Source organism: Cucurbitaria berberidis (genome assembly GCF_010015615.1).
Source record: "Cucurbitaria berberidis CBS 394.84 unplaced genomic scaffold K460scaffold_1, whole genome shotgun sequence".
Lineage (NCBI taxonomy): Eukaryota > Fungi > Ascomycota > Dothideomycetes > Pleosporales > Cucurbitariaceae > Cucurbitaria > Cucurbitaria berberidis.
In genome coordinates, this window is record NW_024468935.1 from 3,768,658 (window position 1) to 3,788,312 (window position 19,655).

Below are 19,655 nucleotides of genomic sequence, written 5' to 3' on the forward strand. Positions count from 1 at the left end.
GACCAAGTGGAGGCAAAACATCGATGTTTTATGCCGTCACTTCAGCAGCTTGCCCTCTCCCTCTGACCTCGTACTCCACTCTGTACCGACATTCATACGAGACGCGACGAAGATGGCAGCAGATTTCACTCGTGCAGAGAGCTAGAAAGAAAACAAAATCCTTCATGGTAGCTTAGGTCACGAACTGCACAATCGAAGTCAACCAAACTCAGACGTCCGAAAAGAACCCGGGGTGGGTTTCCAGGGTTGGTCGGAAACTCTTCCTCGGAAGTGTTTATGCCCTAGCAACTACCTATTGGGCTATTGGTATTCTATGAGTGTTGTTTGAGAGCGGGAATATATGTAATTACGTTGATTCTTCCATGGTAGGTGCCCCACTGGTTCGACGGTCAACCATGGTAGCAGATCTTGACCCTTCGCCCTCGATACTACTGTCAGCACATTTAGTATAAATCATCGCGCAAACCTTCACATCTCAGTCTACTCAACACTACGAATAGCCTTCTCGACTGAATAGCCCTCCATGACACCAGACCGTAAACCTCAGGCTGGCAAAGCCCCGAATTTCTTGTGAGACGAATGAGTTATAACCTGACTTACATTTGACCAGCAAAGCTGACTGTTAATCCAGAACGATGAGTTTCGACATGGTTACAATACGCGTTGGAGACCCAAAGGAGGCAGTGAGCATTCCGGTCTACTGCGATGTCCTCACTGCAGTGTCACCCTACTTCCTAGGCGCATTCGAAGGCTGTTTCAAAGAGGCGATCGATCGCACTATTTCCTTAACCGACGTCTCTGAGCAGACATTTCGCATATTCCTTCGATGGGCACATATGCAGACGGATCAACAATCAACTAGCGTCTCGATACCTACCCCTCAGGTGCTTCTCTGCCAAACCAAAATTCTCCCATACCGCCCTACAAACCTCGAGAGTGCCTTTACAAACTCCACTTCGCATATAGACACAGTGGATGATGGCGTTCAAAGCGATAGCAATAGCGACAGCAAGAAGGACCTTCAGCTGAACGGCGGCTTAAGGCCCCATGGCGCAGTAATGTTTGCTTGTGACGAAGACCACTACCACCTTAAAGCAACGGACGAGCTATACTCTGAGGATGTCGAGTCGGTTGTAAATTATCGATCCATGATGATCGCTTACCTACGCCTGTACATCTTTGCAGACAAGTACAACATCCACCAACTACGCGACGACATCATGACCAGCTTGCTAAGCCAAACCTTCGCCGGGAACTGGTGGCCTGAGACTGATGATGTCGTGATTGCTTTCGCGTACGACAACCTGCCCAAGTCTTCGACGTTCCTGCGGTTTCAGATACTCTCAGCGGCCTTCTTGTGGCTGTCGGAACCGAGTGGGGATTGTGCCACCAAGATGCAGGCGATGCAGGCTATGAATCCAGACTTCGCATTTGAGGTCAGTCTTGCCCAGGCACAGCGACTCCAGAACCACTTTTCTGGTGCAGGAGGGATCCCATTCAAATTTGAAGACTGCATACCCAATTCGTGTGTCTTTCATGAGCATCTTGTGTATGACAAGGATCAGTGTCGGAAGCGTATTGTCAATAGCGCGCACATCTTCACGTCCATTATAGACGCATGCGTCCAGGACGGTCTGGCCATGTCTACAGCGCAAGTCGAGGACTGATACGGGAATAGCCTCAAATGCTGGTATAGACTCGTTGACGAGGCTTCGAATTGAGTTCAACTAGTAGGATGCGTGAGTTTGGGTTCAGTCGTGCACGAGCGAAAGACACACGGGGCAGAATATATGGTGCCTGCATCGCGGCATGGATATGCGACAGCACTAGTGTACGCGCGAGTGAAGATCAACACATTTATGGAAATGCCTGCATCAAGTCCAGGTGGACCCAGGCAGAGAAGTGCCAGGGGGCGGTCAGAATTTATCTTAGCGGTATCAAGGCCTTTCATAAATAATGAAAGGATCGAGACAAGTATTTCCGTGCTGGGCATGTGTACTCGTGAAACAACGTTCAGACGAACTGGGGCGCAATCTATGGTCAGCAACGTCGCGACCCCAGATTCGCGAGAGGCGCTAACGATGTCAGGGCGCGTCGCAAGGATTAGCGAACAATGATGTCGATCCCGCTCAAAGTGAGTAGACGCTCCGTTTCGGCGCAAATGTTTGCTGCCTTTTTCTTCCGCACCAGCAACCGGCTACACTCCTCTACCATGCGTCTCCGGGTCGTGCAGAGCGCAATTGTTTCATAGCGCCCCATCTCCCGGACCGAATTCGTCTCGTCTTGTCTTGAGCTGCTGAGCGCATGCGCATCCGCCACGCCAGATAAGAGAAAGAAGAGCAGCAGCCTTGTTGTTATCTGGTCTCCGCGCAACTCTTCCTCTTCGCAGGACTATTAGAACTCTGATCTCTCGCTCCCCCATAGTTCTTTCAGCCATGGCAGACTCTCCGTCAACACCTCCCTCTAAATCGCCCTCTCCAGCCAGCCTCCCGCGCCTCGTCAGCTCTAAGCTCTTCCTCCCTCTTACACACGAGCCAACTGCCCTATCAACGCGTGGCCAACATCTACCAAGCCTGCTCTACCGCAGACCGTCCACCATTCGTAGTAACGAGCGTAGAGGAAGCGACACCGACGATGAAGACCTAGAAAGCTCTAGACATGGGCTGCTAATGCAATATGATCGGGATTTAGATCGTAGGAACAGTGTGGGTGCACATGCATTGAATACACCGCAGATGAGGAGCCAACGGTTGATTGGCAATTCGAATCCAAGGTACAAGTGGGAGAGGTACTACAAACGGGACGAGGAGCTCAAGGGTATGAAGAAGCCAATACGAGAGTACTACGAGCGCAACAACCAGCTCCTCCAGCACTACATGTACATCGATCGCCTGCTTGACTCGTCTCTCCCACACAATTTGATTCAAGAGTACACGAATCTCGAATCGGGCGCAGTCAAGATCCCGTCCACAATCACCGAGGAGTCGTCGGCAGCCTCTACCCCTCTGGCCATTACCCCTGGCGCCAACACCCCCGTGAAATCTAGTGAGAACGGATCTGGTCTACAGTCTAGTCGCACGTCAGCAAGCTACGGCACCAATGGCACCAATGGTGCCCCCAAAGCCATGGTCAAACGCACGCCCAAGAACCTCTACAAAGTCCCTGAGGCCGACGAAAACCAGCCTTTACTTTCGCAAAATGACGATCTCTTTGAGGATGAAGAAGAGGAAGAAGAGAGAGAGGCCATTGACTCCAAACTCAAGGACTGGGTTCCGGACGAAGATGAAGACACCGAATCCCCCATTGTCAAGCTCGCAATTTACGTGAACATGTTCGCAAACACCATCTTGTTGATAATGAAGATCATCGTTGCGGTCCTCACATCCTCGCTCTCCGTGCTTGCCTCCTTGGTCGATGCAGCGCTCGACTTCCTCAGCACAGCCATTGTCTGGTTCACATCGTGGATGATCGCCCGGCAGGACCGATATGCCTACCCCGTAGGCCGGCGACGCTTGGAACCCATTGGCGTCCTGATATTTTCCGTCATCATGATGACATCGTTTTTCCAGGTCGGTATTGAAGGAATCTCGCGCCTCTCCGGCGATGACCATACCGTAGTCCAACTCACTGTGCCAGCTGTAGCCATCATGGCTTCAACGGTGGTTATCAAGGGCTTGTGCTGGGTCTGGTGTCGCCTAATCCGCAACTCCTCCGTGCAAGCCCTCGCCCAAGACGCCGCAACCGATGTTGTGTTCAATACCTTCTCCATCCTCTTCCCCCTCCTTGGCTACTTCCTTGATATCTGGTGGCTAGACAGCTTAGGCGGTATCTTGCTGTCCGCCTACGTAATTATCAACTGGTCTACGACATCCGCCGAACATATCCGTAACCTTACGGGTGCTAGTGCGACGGCAGACCAGAGAAATGTGCTGCTGTATATGACGATGCGGTTTGCAAAGTCTATAAAGAGGATTCAAGGGCTGCAAGCGTACCATGCAGGGGATAAACTCAATGTCGAAGTGGACATCGTAGTAGATGTGGACATGGGGCTGCGTGATAGTCATGATCTTGGCGAGAGTCTGCAATATGTTTTGGGTAAGTGAAGACCGTGAAAGTGTTACTAGAAGGCATGGACGTGTGACTAACTGTGCTACAGAGAGTGTGCCGTACGTCGACCGTGCCTTTGTGCATATCGATTACACGGACTATAATTTCCCTACGCACATGTCACAGCAGGAATAAATGACTACAAGGCCATGAGTACCAAGGACCAGCGCCGCCATTAAACTGGGTTGGATTCGCGCATACCTTCTCTGTAACTTATACCCATGTATTATAGCTATAGTCTTCAGGTCTTACCTCTCTAGGCAATAGAAGAAAAAACATTCGAGACCAATCGCGCTTACGGACCAAATTCAACAAGCGACATGGCCTTGCATAGCGGAATGAAACTAATACAAACTTCTGCATGCTCATCCATGTTCCAGCGACACATGGACGGGCTGTTGCAGCCACGAAGAAGGAGCATCCATCTGGGATTAACTACCTACACGATCTTTGGCACTATAGTCAGAAGGCAAAGCAAGGCTGCATTATTTTTCTCAACGGCTTCCCCGGTGCGGGTAAGCCATGCGCTTAATCAACAACCACGTTCTCATCGACTTGGCCGAGGCGATAATTCCTGGCCGTGGCCCTGCGCATAAAATTTCTACGCGCAAAGACCCGCCGCGCCGCTTTCGAAGCACTGACCGTCAAATTTGAGCACATGCTGCTAGATACCACCTTTTAATCTGTTTGAACACACCCTCTCTAAGAAGGTGCACACAATAGACTGGGATCTTTTCGTTTCCTAGGTTGGACGGCAATCCTCAGCACCACAATATCACAGGTCAAAACTTTGAAGATCATCATCCATATTGTATTCCTTTTCCACGTTGAGACTTTATGAGTTTTACATATGCATATGCGCAAGGCTTTTATGGCCAATCTTGCACACATAAGAGCCAACTAACTTTGCATACCCTTTCATGACGAACGTTCATTCCATCCACTCTTCAAGCCCATAACCACCCATCCCCGATTATGTCTGCTTTGTTCGGTCTGGGAGTGGCTTGTCATCCTTGGGTGCCTTCCATTCCTTGACGAATGGTAGGAATTCTGGCTGACCGGGAATGTATTTCCTCAGCACCTCCGGGACAGTGAAACCTTCGGGTGTTTGGTAGTTCTCGAGGATGCAGCAAAGGGTTCGTTCGGTTGCGCACAGTGTACCGTTCAGTGCATGGACGTATTCCTTGCGTGTCGCGTTGAGCTTCTTAGTTCCATGTCGAATCTCCAGCTCTCTCGTTTGATAGTCTGTGCAATTCGAGATGGAAACGAGCTCCTTATACTCGCCACCACCAGTGACCGGGAACCAAGCCTCGAGGTCGCGCTTCATTGCCGCTGCGTTATCTGCATAATGTCAGCCCTCGTCCGTGGGATTTTCGATGAATTTCCACATACTAAGGGCCCCGGAGACGATATTGATAACCTGGTATGGAAGTCCTAACGATTGATAGAATTCCTCTGAACTTTAACGACGTGAGCGAGTTGACGCAGGAGTATGTCAGGGAGTTGCAGCTTACGTAGCAAGCATTTCAGAGAACGCTTCCCAGCTTTTTTCTGGGTGGGTAATCAAGAACTGCTCCACCTTCTCGAATTGATGTATACGGAAGATACCCCAGGTATCTTTGCCCGACTGCGACACGTTAGCATGCCCCCTAAATGATGTTCGAATACTATCTCGGCCAATGTTGCTACGGGCCGCGCTGTGGCTTATGTGGCGCAGCTAATAACCATAGTTCCGGTTATCTCCGATTGGGCCCGCAAAGAGTGATGAAAATAAGGTTTAATACTCACTATCCGTATGTTAGCAAAACATTCGAATAGTCTTCGTTTGTGGGTTCGTACCAGAGCCAGCCTCCTTCCTGAAATTCGTAGAATACCCAGCGTAACGAATTGGTAACTGGTCACCTTGTAACCACTCCTCGCTGTGCAGAGCAGAGAGGGGCTGTTCCGAAGTGGCAATGAGATATTTATCAAGTTCCGGCCTGTCTTTGGACTCCGTGACTTTATATAATTCAGAGTCGAAATCCGATAGCTGTGCAGTCTTCGCCATGACGTCCCGAAGCATCCTAAATCTTGGTGTAAGAAATATTTTTCATATGCATTTTGTACATGGACGTTACTTACATAAAGGGGGGCTGGTTCGGTGTATAGCCCTTATGAAACAAGTATTCTAAGCCATATGAGACAAGAGCCTGGTTGAGGAAGAGGCCGTAGCCGGTCAAACAGTAGCCGCGGTGGCCTACGACCTTAACGCCGCGCTCTGGATCGTAGCCGTTGAGTCGTGCGAGGACGCCGTGGTGGGGGATACCGTCATTCTTGAACTCGGCTTTTCTGTCTTCTGGCGCCCATGTCCTGATTACTTCGTTGTTGTCCTCGTTGTCCGAAACTGGGACATCCTTGTGGACGTAGTTTCCTACGGTCTTAGCCTTGGCATTCAGCTTCTTCAACTTCTCGGTTGCCTCTTCTTCCTTGGCCTTCTTTTCTTCCTGAAGCTTCTTCATCTCAGCAACGAGGTCGTCGGCGTTCTCCTTGGCCTTTTTCTTCTGGCCCACTTGCTTCTGCAGGGCGTTGATGCTGGACCCGATTTGTGTGGCGGCATATTGTGTCTTGCGGTGGTCCTCGAAGTCTGCGATAATTTCGTCTACAATCTCGAGGGGTTCATGTCGCTTTCGCTGCGACTCGCGGATCTTCTCTGGGTCGCCGCCACGCTCCTTGATGAAGTCGTTGCTATTACCCCTCTATGTTAGTTGAAAGTCCTCTACCCTGAAGATCACACGTGGAGCCCAAGAGGTAGACGGCCGAACATGGTAGGAAATGACTTACATGTCCAACATCTTGTCTCACGATGTAAAGAACGTAGGCGGTGGAATTGGTGTTGGGCAGAAAGTCGCAGCTGAGCAAGTCACAATTGTGGTGTCGCTTGAGTCAGGGACACAATTGGTCCGTGCCATGGCGGGGCAGGTGTGGCTTGTACTGTGGCTGTGGCTGTGGCTGTGGCTGCCAGTGAGCCACCACGGATCGAAGAAGCTATTCGACTCGGCGTAGCTGGGTCCGAGGAGCTTCCAGCTTCCTAGAAGAGTAGGTAGGCTGCGATCTGTCGAAGACGGCGGCTGTCCCGTCAAAGCTTCAGAGCTTCCTAATCAAGGTCAGGGCGTGGTCGGTGCATTGCATGTGGAGCTACCTGCTAGAGTCCACATGCAGGGTCAGACCGATCAGATCAAGAAGAGTGGGCAAGGAATGGTCAAGCTGTATTACCCTTTGCTTTGAATGTATTCCGTCTATCGATAAAAGCAAACGAAGGCCGTAAAAGAATCATGACAGCATGCTCAAACAAAGTACCTGATAACACCCTTTACGCCTCTGCTCAAACACCATTACGCCATTATGCCTCGATAGTGGTACCAAGCCAGTAGAAATCCTGTAGTGTGCCCAAATCAACCACCGTCTATGCCGTCTAGCCCATGAATTATCAAAGGTCCTTGGGCATCAAAGCACCCAGAAAACAGCATCTCCTCCTCCGCATGCGCCTCTCTTCTTTCCGTTCACGCTCGAGCCTGAGCTGCTCCAACTGCTCCACCGGTACACCTCACAGACACAACTCATGTCAGTCATCATCTCTCACATGACTATACACTTGCCGCCAGCAGCGGGCTCACCAGGATTCTGGCTTCTCTCCACCTCTGCGACCATGAGCTCAAATGCTTTCTGCACATTCTCATTGTATCGTGCCGACGCCTCGGTCCAGGCACACTTGAACTCTGCGGCGAGGGCGCGGCCGTCTTCGGGGGTGACTTGGCGTTGTTCGGGACGGAGGTCGGATTTGTTGCCTACGATTACGAGAGGGACCCATTCAACAGCCTAGATGGTTGTATGTGATTAGGTGCTGCACGTTGAGGTTCGTAGGAGGAGTGGAGGAGTGAAAGCTGACGAGACTTACGAGGTGATTCAGGATCTTGTCGCGGATAATGCGTGCCATTTCGAAGCTCTGCTTGCTAGCAACCGAGTACACAATCATGTAGCCATGAATGCCAATGAAGTGTTTCGAGTTGAGGATGCTGTACTCATCCTGGTAAACAGTACCCTTGTCAGTCGGGTCCTCGTAAACAGTCTTAGCCGCAACATCTCATGTGCAATACGATGTCGTGAATTGGTGGTGATGATGAGACCATGTCAATGGTGGAGGTGGGGCGTGGAGCTTCGCGATGCGACGCGATGCGGGGAGTAAAGAAAACTCATGTACCTGTCCAGCAGTATCAATAATCTCCGTCGCGAAATCCTGGTTCTTGTATCGAATAATCTTGCTAAAGGTATTCTCAATGGTCGGATAGTAGCTGTCGACAAAGTGGCCGTCGACGAATTGCACCGTGAGACTCGACTTGCCTGTTCGCATCTCAGTCAGTTACCTGTGCTTGTGCTGCTCACATGTGAAGAACAAAGCGGGAAGCTAGTTCGCAGCCACTCACCGACAGCTCTGCTGCCCACGATGGCCATCTTTCTCTGTTTGGGCGCCGGCATCTTGCTGCTGGCTTTCTGAGGAGGGCGTGAAGAAGCTGAACGACTCGCCAGGGTTGAGGTCTGGCGGTCTCTGTCCACCGCTGAAGACGTCGCTGCCTAAGATGCGTTTGGACTTGCCGATTGCCTGGAGGCGCTAGCTTGGAGCTAGTCGTGAGATCGGAATGACGCCGTGGACCGTCAGCCCGCAGGTGGCACCGAGGGGAAATAGAATAGACTGGCTTGTTAACTAACTAGTCCAAGCCTACGCTACAGGTTCCCTTTCAAGTGCTTGACGAGGTGTGTGTGGAATAGTTAGGTAAAGTCTGGCGAGCAACGTAGCGAGAAGAGGTGGCCATTCAAAATTTAAAAAAGCGCCCGGCCGCGTGTCTACATAGTGCCGTCATGCCCTCTCGCTGCATTTGGTAGCAAGAACCGGGACACTCCGTATAACAGCGAGTAGCATCCGCATACCATGGTTGGGCAACAGCCAGATGACAACTGGATTGGGCCTGGGACAAACAGCGTGCTTCTCTTTGGGCCTGGCAGCAAGCTTCCTGTGTATGCTGAGTAGCCGTCGACGAATCCCAGACATTCAATTTACGTGATATCAATCATCCTACAGCCTAGCGCACACTTACCATCGCACCCAACAAACGCAACACAGTCTAGATGTCAGCCATGCACACTAGAACATGCCGCGATGTCTTCGGAGCGGCGAGAAAACTAGACGGGTCCAGCAGTTACCCCCCCGAGTCCCCGTTGGTCACTTTACCCGAATCAATACACGTCGAGTCAAGCTCCATCACATGCATAGGTAGAGATTTGTGTGATTTGTGTGCCTGCCATAGTAGCTTGTGCTGCACAGAACAACTTTCGAAGCATGGCCTATATTGTTCCGACGGCAGAACTATCGAGTTGCCGGCTCCAAAACCCTGCTGCGTCACTTCAACCGAGTTCGTGGGACGGGTGCAGCCTTACAAATACGACGTTACAGGCCTCATTTGCCTTAACCTACTGAATGTGCCCAACTTCATACAAGGCCGATACGAGGCCAGTGTACGAATGTGTAACTCTGCATTTCCCTCCTATATACTGCGGTAGATGTGCTAGCCTAAAGACCGCTGACGGCATACTGCATGGATTTCCTATCCTGCTTCCCAAGTCCTGGACCAAAACCCGGGGTATAATGCCCGCCCGGATAATTACTGCATATTCATAATTTGGGGTATCGTGATGTGACCGCCGAATGACAAACGCCCATGACAAAAGCCCCAAGTGCTTCTCGACGATAAGCAATCCGAGTGTCTAATTATACAAAGGAAAAGCGCTTCACGTCCATGTTTGCTGCTGCATGTGCTATGCCATGCACGACAACATCAGCCTGTCGAGGGTGTAAAATAGCCTATTGCGCCTCTGCTTTCTCCAACTTTTCAACTACAAGCATCAGACGAGCAATGTAGTTCTGCCATGTCTCCTGGCCTTCTTCTCCATCGAACTGCCTAGTCTTGCGATCGACGCGCTCATGGAACTGGACGAACTCTTTGATCTTATCGATGAGCATATCGAGTCGCTGGTCTGGAAGCTGCGTGCGGATCTTGGCTCCTACAATGCTATTGAGACAAAGGTTGCCGAGAAGTACCGTAAGGTAGCCGACAGCTACGCTAGAGTGAGACTCTTCCATCGATTTAGCCTGGGACAAAGTTAGCATTGTCTTGAAAATGTACCAGCCGTGAACATACTTGAGATGCGCGTTCTGATCCCTCAAGGAAAATCCGGACCAGGGTACCAATCGCTTGATCCCCGTCGTCCACATTGCACCTTGCTGAATCGCTGAGTTCCGCCAGGTTAATCATGGCGCCCAAGCTAAGTATTAGACTCTCTAGCACCTCCGTTCGCTGCTCCAACCCTATACCAGCATTGAGAAGTTCGAAGTTGTAAATGATGGATGCCACAAGAGGGCGAACGAACGTCGTCCCCGAAAATGGTTGGCAGGCTTTAGGCTTGTTGTTCGTCAGGTTCATGCAGAGCTTCACAGCTAGCATGGTGGATGAGACAGTGTCATGTCCAAAGAAGACGGGTAACAGATCCGCCAAGCGTTGAAGAATGCCGATAGACCATACCGGTTGCTTCTGTCCTGCGACGGAGACAGATTCAAGTATTGAAAGAATCGAGTTTAGGACCAGAGTATCATGTGTCGATCCCGTGCCAGATTTCACTAGCTCGTACGGTTTCGAGGTCATGTCTACCAGTCTCGAGATCTCCGCCTGACTGACCAGCGGCTCGCGACTATCAGACTTTCGAAGACCAACTATGAGCGAGTCAAAGGCCTTCAAAGCGACAAGCTGTGGTGACAGTTTGTCGGGCTTCTCTGAGTGCCAGATAGAAGATTCATGTACGAGAGTGCGAAATTTTAGCACAGATTCTTGTGCTATCTTCGACAAATTTGTCTTCCGATCTTTTGCGATTCTCTGAATATCCATATCATTGTCTGCAAGATTGATTAGGGCTGTAATGATGCCAGTTCGGTGAATCTGATCTAGAACAGTGTAGGTAGGATTGGTCCTGAAGACGAAGATAAGAGCGATAGTGGTGGCAAAGTCGAAAACTACCTCTCCGTTCGAGGACATATTGCTGAAGAATTGGTGGGCCAAGGACGAGTCGAGAAGCTGGTTAGTGAACGTTGTGTCAGCCATCTTGGTGCAAAGCTCCAACATTGCACTGCGGCGAATGCCGTTGCTTGTCTTGTTGGAGATGTCGTCGATCGACATCTCCGCCTCCCAATGGAATGCTTTCTGTTGGCCTTGTCTTTTAAGCTCGTGATGAGCTTGAACCTGATTAGTGGGATCATCTTCGTCCTCCGACATGCAGTCTTTCCTCTGTGAGTCGAAGCCTAGGTTGTCATCAAGATCCATTGAGATTAGGAGAGCATCCTCAGGATTAGCTTCTTCCAGATAAGACCGAGCCTTTGCATACGTGAGCTTAGCGCTGGTTCCGGGGCCAGAAGTAGGCTGTGATGTTTGCGAGGCCGCAGCTATATCGGCGACATCCATGCCATCAGATAAAATAGCAGCAGAATGTCGAGTGGTTGGTGGCTTTTCGATCGCACTTCCGTTATGAAATATCTCTGCAGTGGTTTCATCGCTGTCGCTCGTGCTATCGTCGTCTTCATCCTCATCGTCCGAGCTAGTCTCAGCACGCTTAATTGTATCAATGAGTCTAGGCTTCCGGACCTGAGCACTGCAAGTGAGGTCAGACTTTGACCTCGACAAGGCCCCAAGAAGCGGCCTCGGGCTCCGATCCGCTAGCTGCAGTGTAGATATACCCGGCATACGGGTTGACGAGGAAGATTCGCCCAACAAGCTGCTAAACAGCGCTTTTTGGCGCGGTGTTACTGAGCCTGGGGGGACCATCTTTGAAGAACGGACAGGCGTGGCTAACGGATCTGGAATAGCATACATGGTTTCATCTTCCAGTGCCGTGACCTCAGGCACTTCGGCAATAGGAGACGGCTTGGATAGAGGGCGCGTAGGGAGCATAGTATGCAGTGCAGCTGGTGATGATTGTCCCTTCGATATGGCCGGCCGTGCAAGCACAGGTACTGTGCGTAATCGCGTCCTCCTGGGTTTGTTGACCGTGAGTATTGCAGTTTGAACCTCTGGCGCAGCAGTTACATCGGGCTTGTGTGGCATATCAAGCCCCGGTGATATACTATCTTCTTTCTTCTGGTATTTGTGATTACGTTGAGGTACCGATGGTTCTCGCTTTCGCTCGATTGTTGGCTTCACGGTAGTCACCGAAGATATGGACCCTTTGCGCTTCCGCTTCTTTGATGTATTCGAACCATCAGACTCTACGGAGCTTTTGTGGGCTTCGGTACTTGCTTTCAGCGACTTTGTTGGGGCTTTCGATTTTGCTGCTGGAATTCGACGGACTGGTTGTCGGGTCGGCAAACGTTCTTCTTCGTCTGAAGAAGGCACATCGTACACGTCCGGATCTTCTAATTTCTTCATCGCCGATGTTTGTACCGATGCCTTTGTAAGGGCTGATCCCAACGTGGACTTTGCATCCTTCCGAGCCTTTGATGTAGACAGAGCAGGAGTGACAGCCCGTGAAGATGCCTTTGGCTTCGCAACCACTACCGGTTGTTGTTCCTGTTCCCTATTCTGTGTATCTTGCTTCGCTTTCTGCACAGGCTGGGGTGTCTTTCTGCGTCGTACGAGAGGCGCCACAGGGTCATCGGATGGAGGTTGGGGTACTCGTGCTGATTTTGGCAGCTGTACGGGCTTTTGCGGTTCTTCAACGGCGGCAACTGCTTTCTTCACTGTCGCAAGCTTGCGCGACGGCTGTACAGCCTTGACGGGTCTTCGACTTGGCGCAGGAGCATCGTCTTCTGAGAGAGGGACCTCAAAAACGTCTCCAGGTGGTCTATCCCTTGTTGGATATTTCCTTGCAGGTTTGATGGAGCGCGCGACAAAATCGTCTTCGGAGGGTACATCGTAGATATCGGGACTCCCAGTGTTCGCACGCGCGCCGCCTGAACTGCTAGCAGCTTTTAGATTAGTTCCGATCCCTCCTGGCCTTTTCAACGTCCCATTGGAGGTCGCGGTATGTTTTCGCGGTCGCTCGGGCGATGGCGCGTCGTCGTTTGAAGCGGGTGCTGGTGCCGGGGTCGTCGATAGTCGCGACGGCTTGCCGTAGGTTACTAATCTCTTGCGGCGATCCGCAGAGGTAAAGTTGGAGAACATGGAGGTTGCCATGTTGAGGGTAGTGGTGTAGATGTGACCCTCGAAAAAATACCGTTCAGGCGCGCATCGCGGTTGTATGGGGGTCGGGTCGACCCGACCGATGTCAACAGAAGGTGTGATGGCTTATTTGAAGTTCACATTAAAGTGAGTCAACGGACAGGCGCGTTTTCTCACGGTGATTGATATTCAGTTGTTTTTGTTTCACCGCTACGGTGACACACCTGTGGCAACATTGGAAGCGGCGACGGCTGGCGGCATGTCCGCAAAGAGCAATGACGAACGCGGCCGGGTGGCTTTCGCACGGCAGGGTCCCGTTATCAGATCTTCGAACGGCAGGCACGCTAGTCCCAGACGGGCTGACCGTCAGCCCTGCTCGTTCCCGCTAAACGAAGAGATGGAGCTCGCCGATGGTCACGAGCCTAGACTTCGAGCCTACTTACGCTTCAGCTCCTCTTCTTTCTCTCTTATCTCGAGGTCGTGTCCGTTTGTTACATACTCGTCTAACATCTGGTCCTACTTTTAAACCAATTGTGTACCCCACGTTCCCATTCACCCCAAGTGTCGAGTTTAGCAAGCAGCACAATATTCCGCCTATTGAAGGTCAGTCTCTCAAAACGTCTTCCTGGCAAATTGCCTCTTCGCAAATCTATTTTCACACATCATCTACTCAATGTGAATCAGGCTCTGCCATCTAAAGCAGCCTTCGGCTAACACTGGCCAGCCCACGACCCCTCATCTCAGGTGCCCGGTTCCAACATGTCGTCCGAGTCTCAGTCTCAGTCTCAACCTCCATCGCAAAGCGTAGGACCTGAATACCGGCCTGCCACGCAGAAACCGACAGCAACGGTTTCTACCCCTCTCCAGCAAGCCAATGTCCATATCTTACCCCAGACACCGCAGCTGATAGCGCTGCTAACGTAAGACTCCTCACAAACACTGAGCTCTTGGATTCTAACCATGAACAAGGATGATACGTGATCATAATACCGGCCGTGCAGACTTCATCTTCTACAGCAACCGCATCATACGGCTTCTTGTTGAAGAGGGTCTCAATCACCTACCCGTGGTTGAACATGAGATCACCACGCCCGTAGGTCGCACGTACTCTGGCGTCAAGTTTGAAGGCAAGATTTGCGGTGTCAGCATCATGAGGGCTGGCGAATCCATGGAGCAGGGCCTTAGGGACTGCTGTAGGTCAGTAAGGATCGGGAAGATCTTGATCCAGAGGGATGAGGAGACGAGTAAGCCGAAGTTGTATTATGACAAGTTGCCTGAGGATATTTCGGATCGATGGGTGTTACTGCTGGACCCTATGCTTGCTACTGGTAAGTTTTTGAGTGAGTGGTAATGAGATTTTGCTGACTGTGGCCAGGGGGTTCGGCGCTCATGGCGATTGATGTGCTCAAATCGAGGGGTGTACCAGAGGACCATATCCTCTTCCTCAATCTCATTGCGAGCCCGGAAGGTGCGAAGAACCTTGCCGATCAATTTCCTAAGGTCAGGGTGGTCACGGCATTCGTTGATCAGGGTCTGGATGAGAAGAAGTGAGTTCCCCTCCTTTTCATGAACGTTCAGCGCTAAGTGTCGCTTTAGCTACATTGTTCCTGGGCTGGGTGACTTTGGTGATCGCTTCTACACCATGTAAGCATACATACTCAATTCAACGATAATGAGCATTTAGTGGGGCGTGGGTTTGCTTCGGCTTGCTTTTGCATAGATTAGCACTAGGATACTTGATGAATCAATGTATCATAAAGGAGATTTAGTGGAAGAGAGGTGGTAGTCCATAAATTACTCGAATCTGACAAGTATCAAGCAATGCTCCGCTATCCCTTCAGAACTTGAAAATATCGAAAATTATCGCAAACGCCACCGTAGATCCGTGGGATCCTTTTCCATGGTATACCGTAAACGCCATGCGAGCCATAATCCAGCCCATCCCCGTCATACTTCATGTTGTACAAGTGTCCTTGGAGAAGCGTAGATGTTGTCGCGCGAACTCGTGTGGGCTCCTTAGTCCGCGTACTCCCCCTCCGCGTCCAAATCATCATGCTCAATGAAACCATCATCCTCCGGGTCTGCTGGGCCCCTCGGCATCCCGCCCCTCCTATCCGCGGACCTCTCCGTCGCCGCATTCCCCTTCGCGGCCTCCTTTGCTACCGCATCACACGCGTCGATCCAATCCGCATACACATCGACAGGAGCAGAGAGGTAGTTGATGTTCGTCTGAAAGGTCTGGCCGCAAACTTTGCACTGAAGGTTGCCGACGCCGGACTTCTTCTCGATGGAGACGCTGACGGATTTCTCGTGGTTGCAGAAGAGGCATTGGAAGGTAGTTGGGAGTTTTTCCTTCTGTGAAGCTGTTAGAGACAGTCACAAAGGGCACCGAGCTGGGGAGCAGTTACCTTCTTGGGGCCTTGCGGCTTGCTGGCGGACTTGCGCTTGCCCTAGGAAACATGTGAGCAGGCGCGTGTGAGCAGTTGTGGGAGGAAGAGCGTACCATGTTGTTGCCACAGAAGATGGATTACTTAGAGTGGAGTGTGGATGTCTTCGTTCGCAGGTAAAGGTAGTTGAGGACAAGCAGACGGTGATGTTGAGCTGCGGTTGTGTGTGCAATGACGCGGTTTGTATGGTCGGGCGACAATGAATGTCAAAGGCGCGCGTGGTGGGCAACTCCGGCGCCAAGGGTACCTTCCGCCTTCACCGCCCGGTGGCTCGTGCTTCCAGAGGCAGCTGCCCCATGCGATAAGCCCCGCTTCCAATCAGCTATCAACATGGCCGAGCCGCATAGTCAGCTGTCCCTGGGAGCTCCCCATCTTTGTCCACGTTGCTTCCTCCTCTTCTCCTTCTCTCTTCTCTCTGGATCCTTTTGGGCCCTTTTCGTTACACTGTTCGAAGTTCCGTTTGTGCAAGACTAAACTTGCTTTACCTAGCAATCTAGAGCTATTCACCTACAATATATACGTTGTCCTTGGCCTATCGGCATCCACCGGTCTTCGTCGCGGAACACACGCAATCGAAGCATTTCGTTCCTTTCTCTAGCATTGTTCAAGTTCTCTCACATTGTATGTTGTATGACAATACTTCATACTCATCATGTCCATCGAAAGCACAGCTAGTGATGCTGTTCTCAAGGAGATCTTGGAGGGGCTTAAGGCGTTGCGAACCGAGAACTCCGTACTAGCAGCATCCGTTGATAAGATCAATGGCCGCGTGAACATGCTGGCTGGTATTAAGCAGTTGAAGGATGAGGCTGCCAGTGAGGCAGCCATTGACACTCTGAACGGGAAGAAGGCAGAGGAAGCTGAATCAGGCAAGACCGTAGAAGCTGTTAGCCAGCAATACGAGCAGCCACCTGCCAATGTTGATGCACCCCCTCGTCGAGCAAGCGTCTCGAAGACTTCCAAAATCATCTTGACGTCGTATCCTGGTCAGGCTGGTGTTGATCCATTGCCAATGGAATGGGGTGCCAAAGATCCTGCTGTCCGTGGGCCTGTCGTGGTGTCAAGGCATGCAAACACCATTCGTAGGCGTAACGGTATGTTCATCCAATGCTGTCTACTGTAAACAAGATTTGGCTAACGTGTCCCAGCTGTCGGCGCTCACGGAGGTTCATATTCAATCTACAATGCGCTCGCTGTAGCAAGCAAGAACCTCGACATCACTCACAAGCCGGACTTCACGAACACCGAGCCTGCCGCAAAGATTGGACCCTTTCCACAATGGAGCGACCCCAAGAAGATTGTGGCCATGGATCCGTATGGCCATCTTGCACCATGGTTGTACAAAGAGACAATGGACAAGGACGATGTCGAGATTAGACCTACGATTGCCATCACAAGGGCGCATATGAAATTGCCCGAACTCGAGGAAAGCGTAAGAAAAGGCCGCCTCGTTCCCGATGGTAAGATCTGCGTGAATGAGACGGGTGAGGTTGCTGTGACCAAGGTTGCTGTTGAGCCTGTGTGGTACCTCCCGGGAGTGGCTGAGCGCTTCAATATCGGTGAGTATCTCTGTCAAGTCTGAGGCTACTACAACTGACGGCTTGCTTCAGATGAGGGAACTCTTCGACGAACCCTCTTCGAAGAGACAGGCGGTTCATACCCCGAATTGATCACCCGTCACGACATCAAACTTTTCCTCCCTCCCATCGGCGGTCTAACAGTATACATCTTTGGCGACCCTGCCAAAATGTCTGATCCCTCTGCCAAACTCGCCCTACGTGTCCACGATGAATGCAACGGCAGCGACGTCTTCGGCTCCGACATCTGCACTTGCCGTCCTTATCTAACCTTCGGTATCGAAGAAGCCGTCAAGGAAGCTCAAAAAGGCGGCAGCGGCGTCGTCATCTATTTCCGCAAAGAAGGTCGTGCACTTGGAGAGGTGACCAAGTACCTCGTATACAACGCGAGGAAGCGTGGAGAGGATAGAGCAAGCGAGTACTTCAAAAGAACAGAAAATATTGCGGGGGTTAAGGATATGCGGTTTCAGGCGCTTATGCCTGACATCTTGCATTGGTTGGGTATCACGAAAATTGACAGGATGCTGAGTATGAGCAACATGAAGCATGATGCTATCGTTGACCAAGGTATCCCGATTCACGAGCGCGTTCCGATCCCCGACGACATGATTCCGGCAGATAGCCGTGTTGAGATTGATGCTAAGATCCAGGCTGGTTACTGTAAGCATACTCTTCCATTCACCCTGACCACCCCTTTCTGTCCTGTGCATTGAGCGACTGGTCATGCGTGACGTACTTTTGATGAAATATGGAGCTGACGCGTGGATCTGCAGTTACGACTGGCCATGTCATGTCCATGGACGAGTTGGCGAACGTAAAGGGCCGTGGTTGGGAAGACATCGATGTACGTGGGATGATTTCCTTTCTTATTTGCTCGGTGACGAAAGCTGACTCCAATCACAGCATTAAACCATGATATCATCAACATAAGCGAAGTAGCAGCCTGGAAGTGGTCATCTGGACATCTCCCATATTCGGCGCGCATAGGATGCAGTTCGGTACAGCAAAGTCCGCCAGAAATTGAGGATCAAGTAGTGTTCTCCCCACAACTAGAGATAGGACAATCATACGGACATCGATTAAGTTGTTCAGATATTGCCCTGTACGTCGGTGCATTGAGATTGGTGTTTCTATCTGGCGATTGGCCTTCCCGCACCAATTACCCCGAACAGCGAGAGATTTTCAACACCACAAGCCACTTACGACATGCCATGTATGATCGATCCTATGGCTACGTTACCGAGGTCTCATGCCAAGCTCGCATCAACTTAACACATGCGGAAAGGATGCCTCATTGATAGTACCGCGTGTGCTTTATCTTCTTGTCCTCCCCCACATCTGCGCCCAGCTGTATGCAGAACAGTCATACTCACCTGTCCCCGTGAAAACCCTGCACCCCCAGTGCAACACTCCACGACAGAAGCAAGGCAGATCCTGCACCATGATACTGATACTAACATCCACTGGTTGAAATTTCCGCCCTACCCGCCGTCTAGACGGGCACTCGACCCCACCATCCTGTCATTCATGGTTGAAAGGAATCTGATGTGCGGAAGTCGAAGCCCGAGACGGAAAAACCGACACCGGGGCGGCCCGCAATAAGTTGGCTGGACCGTTATCGTATGCATCTCTTACCGCTCCTTCGATCCTTATGCCCACTTAGTTTTCCACACACACATGGATAAACAACGCTCATACGCTTTCTATATACCATAGTATACCCCACCATGTTATGAGAGATGTTAAGATTTGCAAGTCAAAAGCACGCACGTGTCCACACGCATCTTGTAGTGGCGGATATCCCGACCAAGTCCAGCGAGAATTCGTAAGCGAGAACGAGAGCGTCATGGCGGTGCGGATCCGTAGAAGGATAGCTCAGGCGATTTCCGGGTAGGATCGGCGAAAGATCTGCCATGGAAGCGTGTCTGGATTTGCGGAGAATTATTAGGGTTGCGGGCTGACGCTGAGGGTGTGGTGATGAGGGGTCAACGAGCTGTTGAGATGGTGTAGGTTGAGGGAGGGGTTGCACTGCACCCTCAGCGTATGCCATTATACTATCCCCTGTGAGGTTGAGGCCCGTCTGAGATAAGGTCAGCTTCGCAAATGCAAGCATATTGAGTGTAGATGCGTGTGGGTGTAAATGTCTAAATGCGGATGTTGTCAACGGTTAGGGCCGCGGCTATGACGGCGTGGCCATATACCCGCTTCTCGGGTCCAGGTACTGGATACATGCACGTTGTGGTGGCTAGTTTTGCGGCATTACAACGGACTGGGCAGCATGGCATATGCTG

At 51.2% G+C, this 19,655-nt stretch overlaps 8 protein-coding genes across 8 annotated transcripts; 4 read left to right on the top strand and 4 right to left on the bottom strand.

Annotated features, from left to right (window-relative positions):
* The first annotated feature begins 341 nt into the window (after positions 1–341).
* On the top strand, positions 342–1,936 carry K460DRAFT_302634 (uncharacterized protein). Its single transcript, XM_040929912.1, has 2 exons — positions 342–570; positions 632–1,936. The coding sequence occupies exons 1-2, from the start codon at positions 524–526 to the stop codon at positions 1,665–1,667; spliced, it is 1,083 nt and encodes a 360-aa protein (XP_040793551.1). The 5' UTR covers positions 342–523; the 3' UTR covers positions 1,668–1,936.
* A 146-nt stretch (positions 1,937–2,082) lies between these two features.
* Positions 2,083–4,394, top strand: K460DRAFT_382521 (cation diffusion facilitator 10). Its single transcript, XM_040935413.1, has 2 exons — positions 2,083–4,095; positions 4,157–4,394. The coding sequence occupies exons 1-2, from the start codon at positions 2,436–2,438 to the stop codon at positions 4,240–4,242; spliced, it is 1,746 nt and encodes a 581-aa protein (XP_040793552.1). The 5' UTR covers positions 2,083–2,435; the 3' UTR covers positions 4,243–4,394.
* A 632-nt stretch (positions 4,395–5,026) lies between these two features.
* On the bottom strand, positions 5,027–6,977 carry K460DRAFT_361736 (serine-tRNA ligase). Its single transcript, XM_040932517.1, has 5 exons — positions 6,229–6,977; positions 5,948–6,170; positions 5,622–5,734; positions 5,500–5,567; positions 5,027–5,448 (listed from the first exon to the last, which is right to left on the bottom strand). The coding sequence occupies exons 1-5, from the start codon at positions 6,603–6,605 to the stop codon at positions 5,081–5,083; spliced, it is 1,149 nt and encodes a 382-aa protein (XP_040793553.1). The 5' UTR covers positions 6,606–6,977; the 3' UTR covers positions 5,027–5,080.
* A 382-nt stretch (positions 6,978–7,359) lies between these two features.
* Positions 7,360–8,709, bottom strand: K460DRAFT_361737 (rheb small monomeric GTPase RhbA). Its single transcript, XM_040932518.1, has 4 exons — positions 8,568–8,709; positions 8,345–8,484; positions 8,042–8,170; positions 7,360–7,962 (listed from the first exon to the last, which is right to left on the bottom strand). The coding sequence occupies exons 1-4, from the start codon at positions 8,617–8,619 to the stop codon at positions 7,723–7,725; spliced, it is 561 nt and encodes a 186-aa protein (XP_040793554.1). The 5' UTR covers positions 8,620–8,709; the 3' UTR covers positions 7,360–7,722.
* A 1,291-nt stretch (positions 8,710–10,000) lies between these two features.
* On the bottom strand, positions 10,001–13,355 carry K460DRAFT_274859 (uncharacterized protein; the record flags this gene model as incomplete). Its single annotated transcript, XM_040927992.1, has 2 exons — positions 10,001–10,288; positions 10,338–13,355. The coding sequence occupies 2 exons, from the start codon at positions 13,353–13,355 to the stop codon at positions 10,001–10,003; spliced, it is 3,306 nt and encodes a 1,101-aa protein (XP_040793555.1).
* Positions 13,356–14,063: 708 nt separating this feature from the next.
* Positions 14,064–15,123, top strand: K460DRAFT_361741 (PRTase-like protein). Its single transcript, XM_040932519.1, has 4 exons — positions 14,064–14,260; positions 14,310–14,668; positions 14,716–14,887; positions 14,937–15,123. Exons 1-4 carry the CDS (start codon positions 14,100–14,102, stop codon positions 14,986–14,988), a joined length of 744 nt encoding a protein of 247 aa, XP_040793556.1. The 5' UTR covers positions 14,064–14,099; the 3' UTR covers positions 14,989–15,123.
* K460DRAFT_25700 (Elf1-domain-containing protein) lies at positions 14,923–16,102 on the bottom strand. Its single transcript, XM_040927424.1, has 3 exons — positions 15,844–16,102; positions 15,749–15,790; positions 14,923–15,695 (listed from the first exon to the last, which is right to left on the bottom strand). Exons 1-3 carry the CDS (start codon positions 15,844–15,846, stop codon positions 15,357–15,359), a joined length of 384 nt encoding a protein of 127 aa, XP_040793557.1. The 5' UTR covers positions 15,847–16,102; the 3' UTR covers positions 14,923–15,356.
* Positions 16,103–16,439: 337 nt separating this feature from the next.
* Positions 16,440–18,280, top strand: K460DRAFT_274009 (GTP cyclohydrolase-like protein II; the record flags this gene model as incomplete). The annotated part of the gene is made up of 4 exons (XM_040927925.1): positions 16,440–16,881; positions 16,936–17,346; positions 17,398–18,024; positions 18,138–18,280. The coding sequence occupies 4 exons, from the start codon at positions 16,440–16,442 to the stop codon at positions 18,278–18,280; spliced, it is 1,623 nt and encodes a 540-aa protein (XP_040793558.1).
* Positions 18,281–19,655: the final 1,375 nt, after the last annotated feature.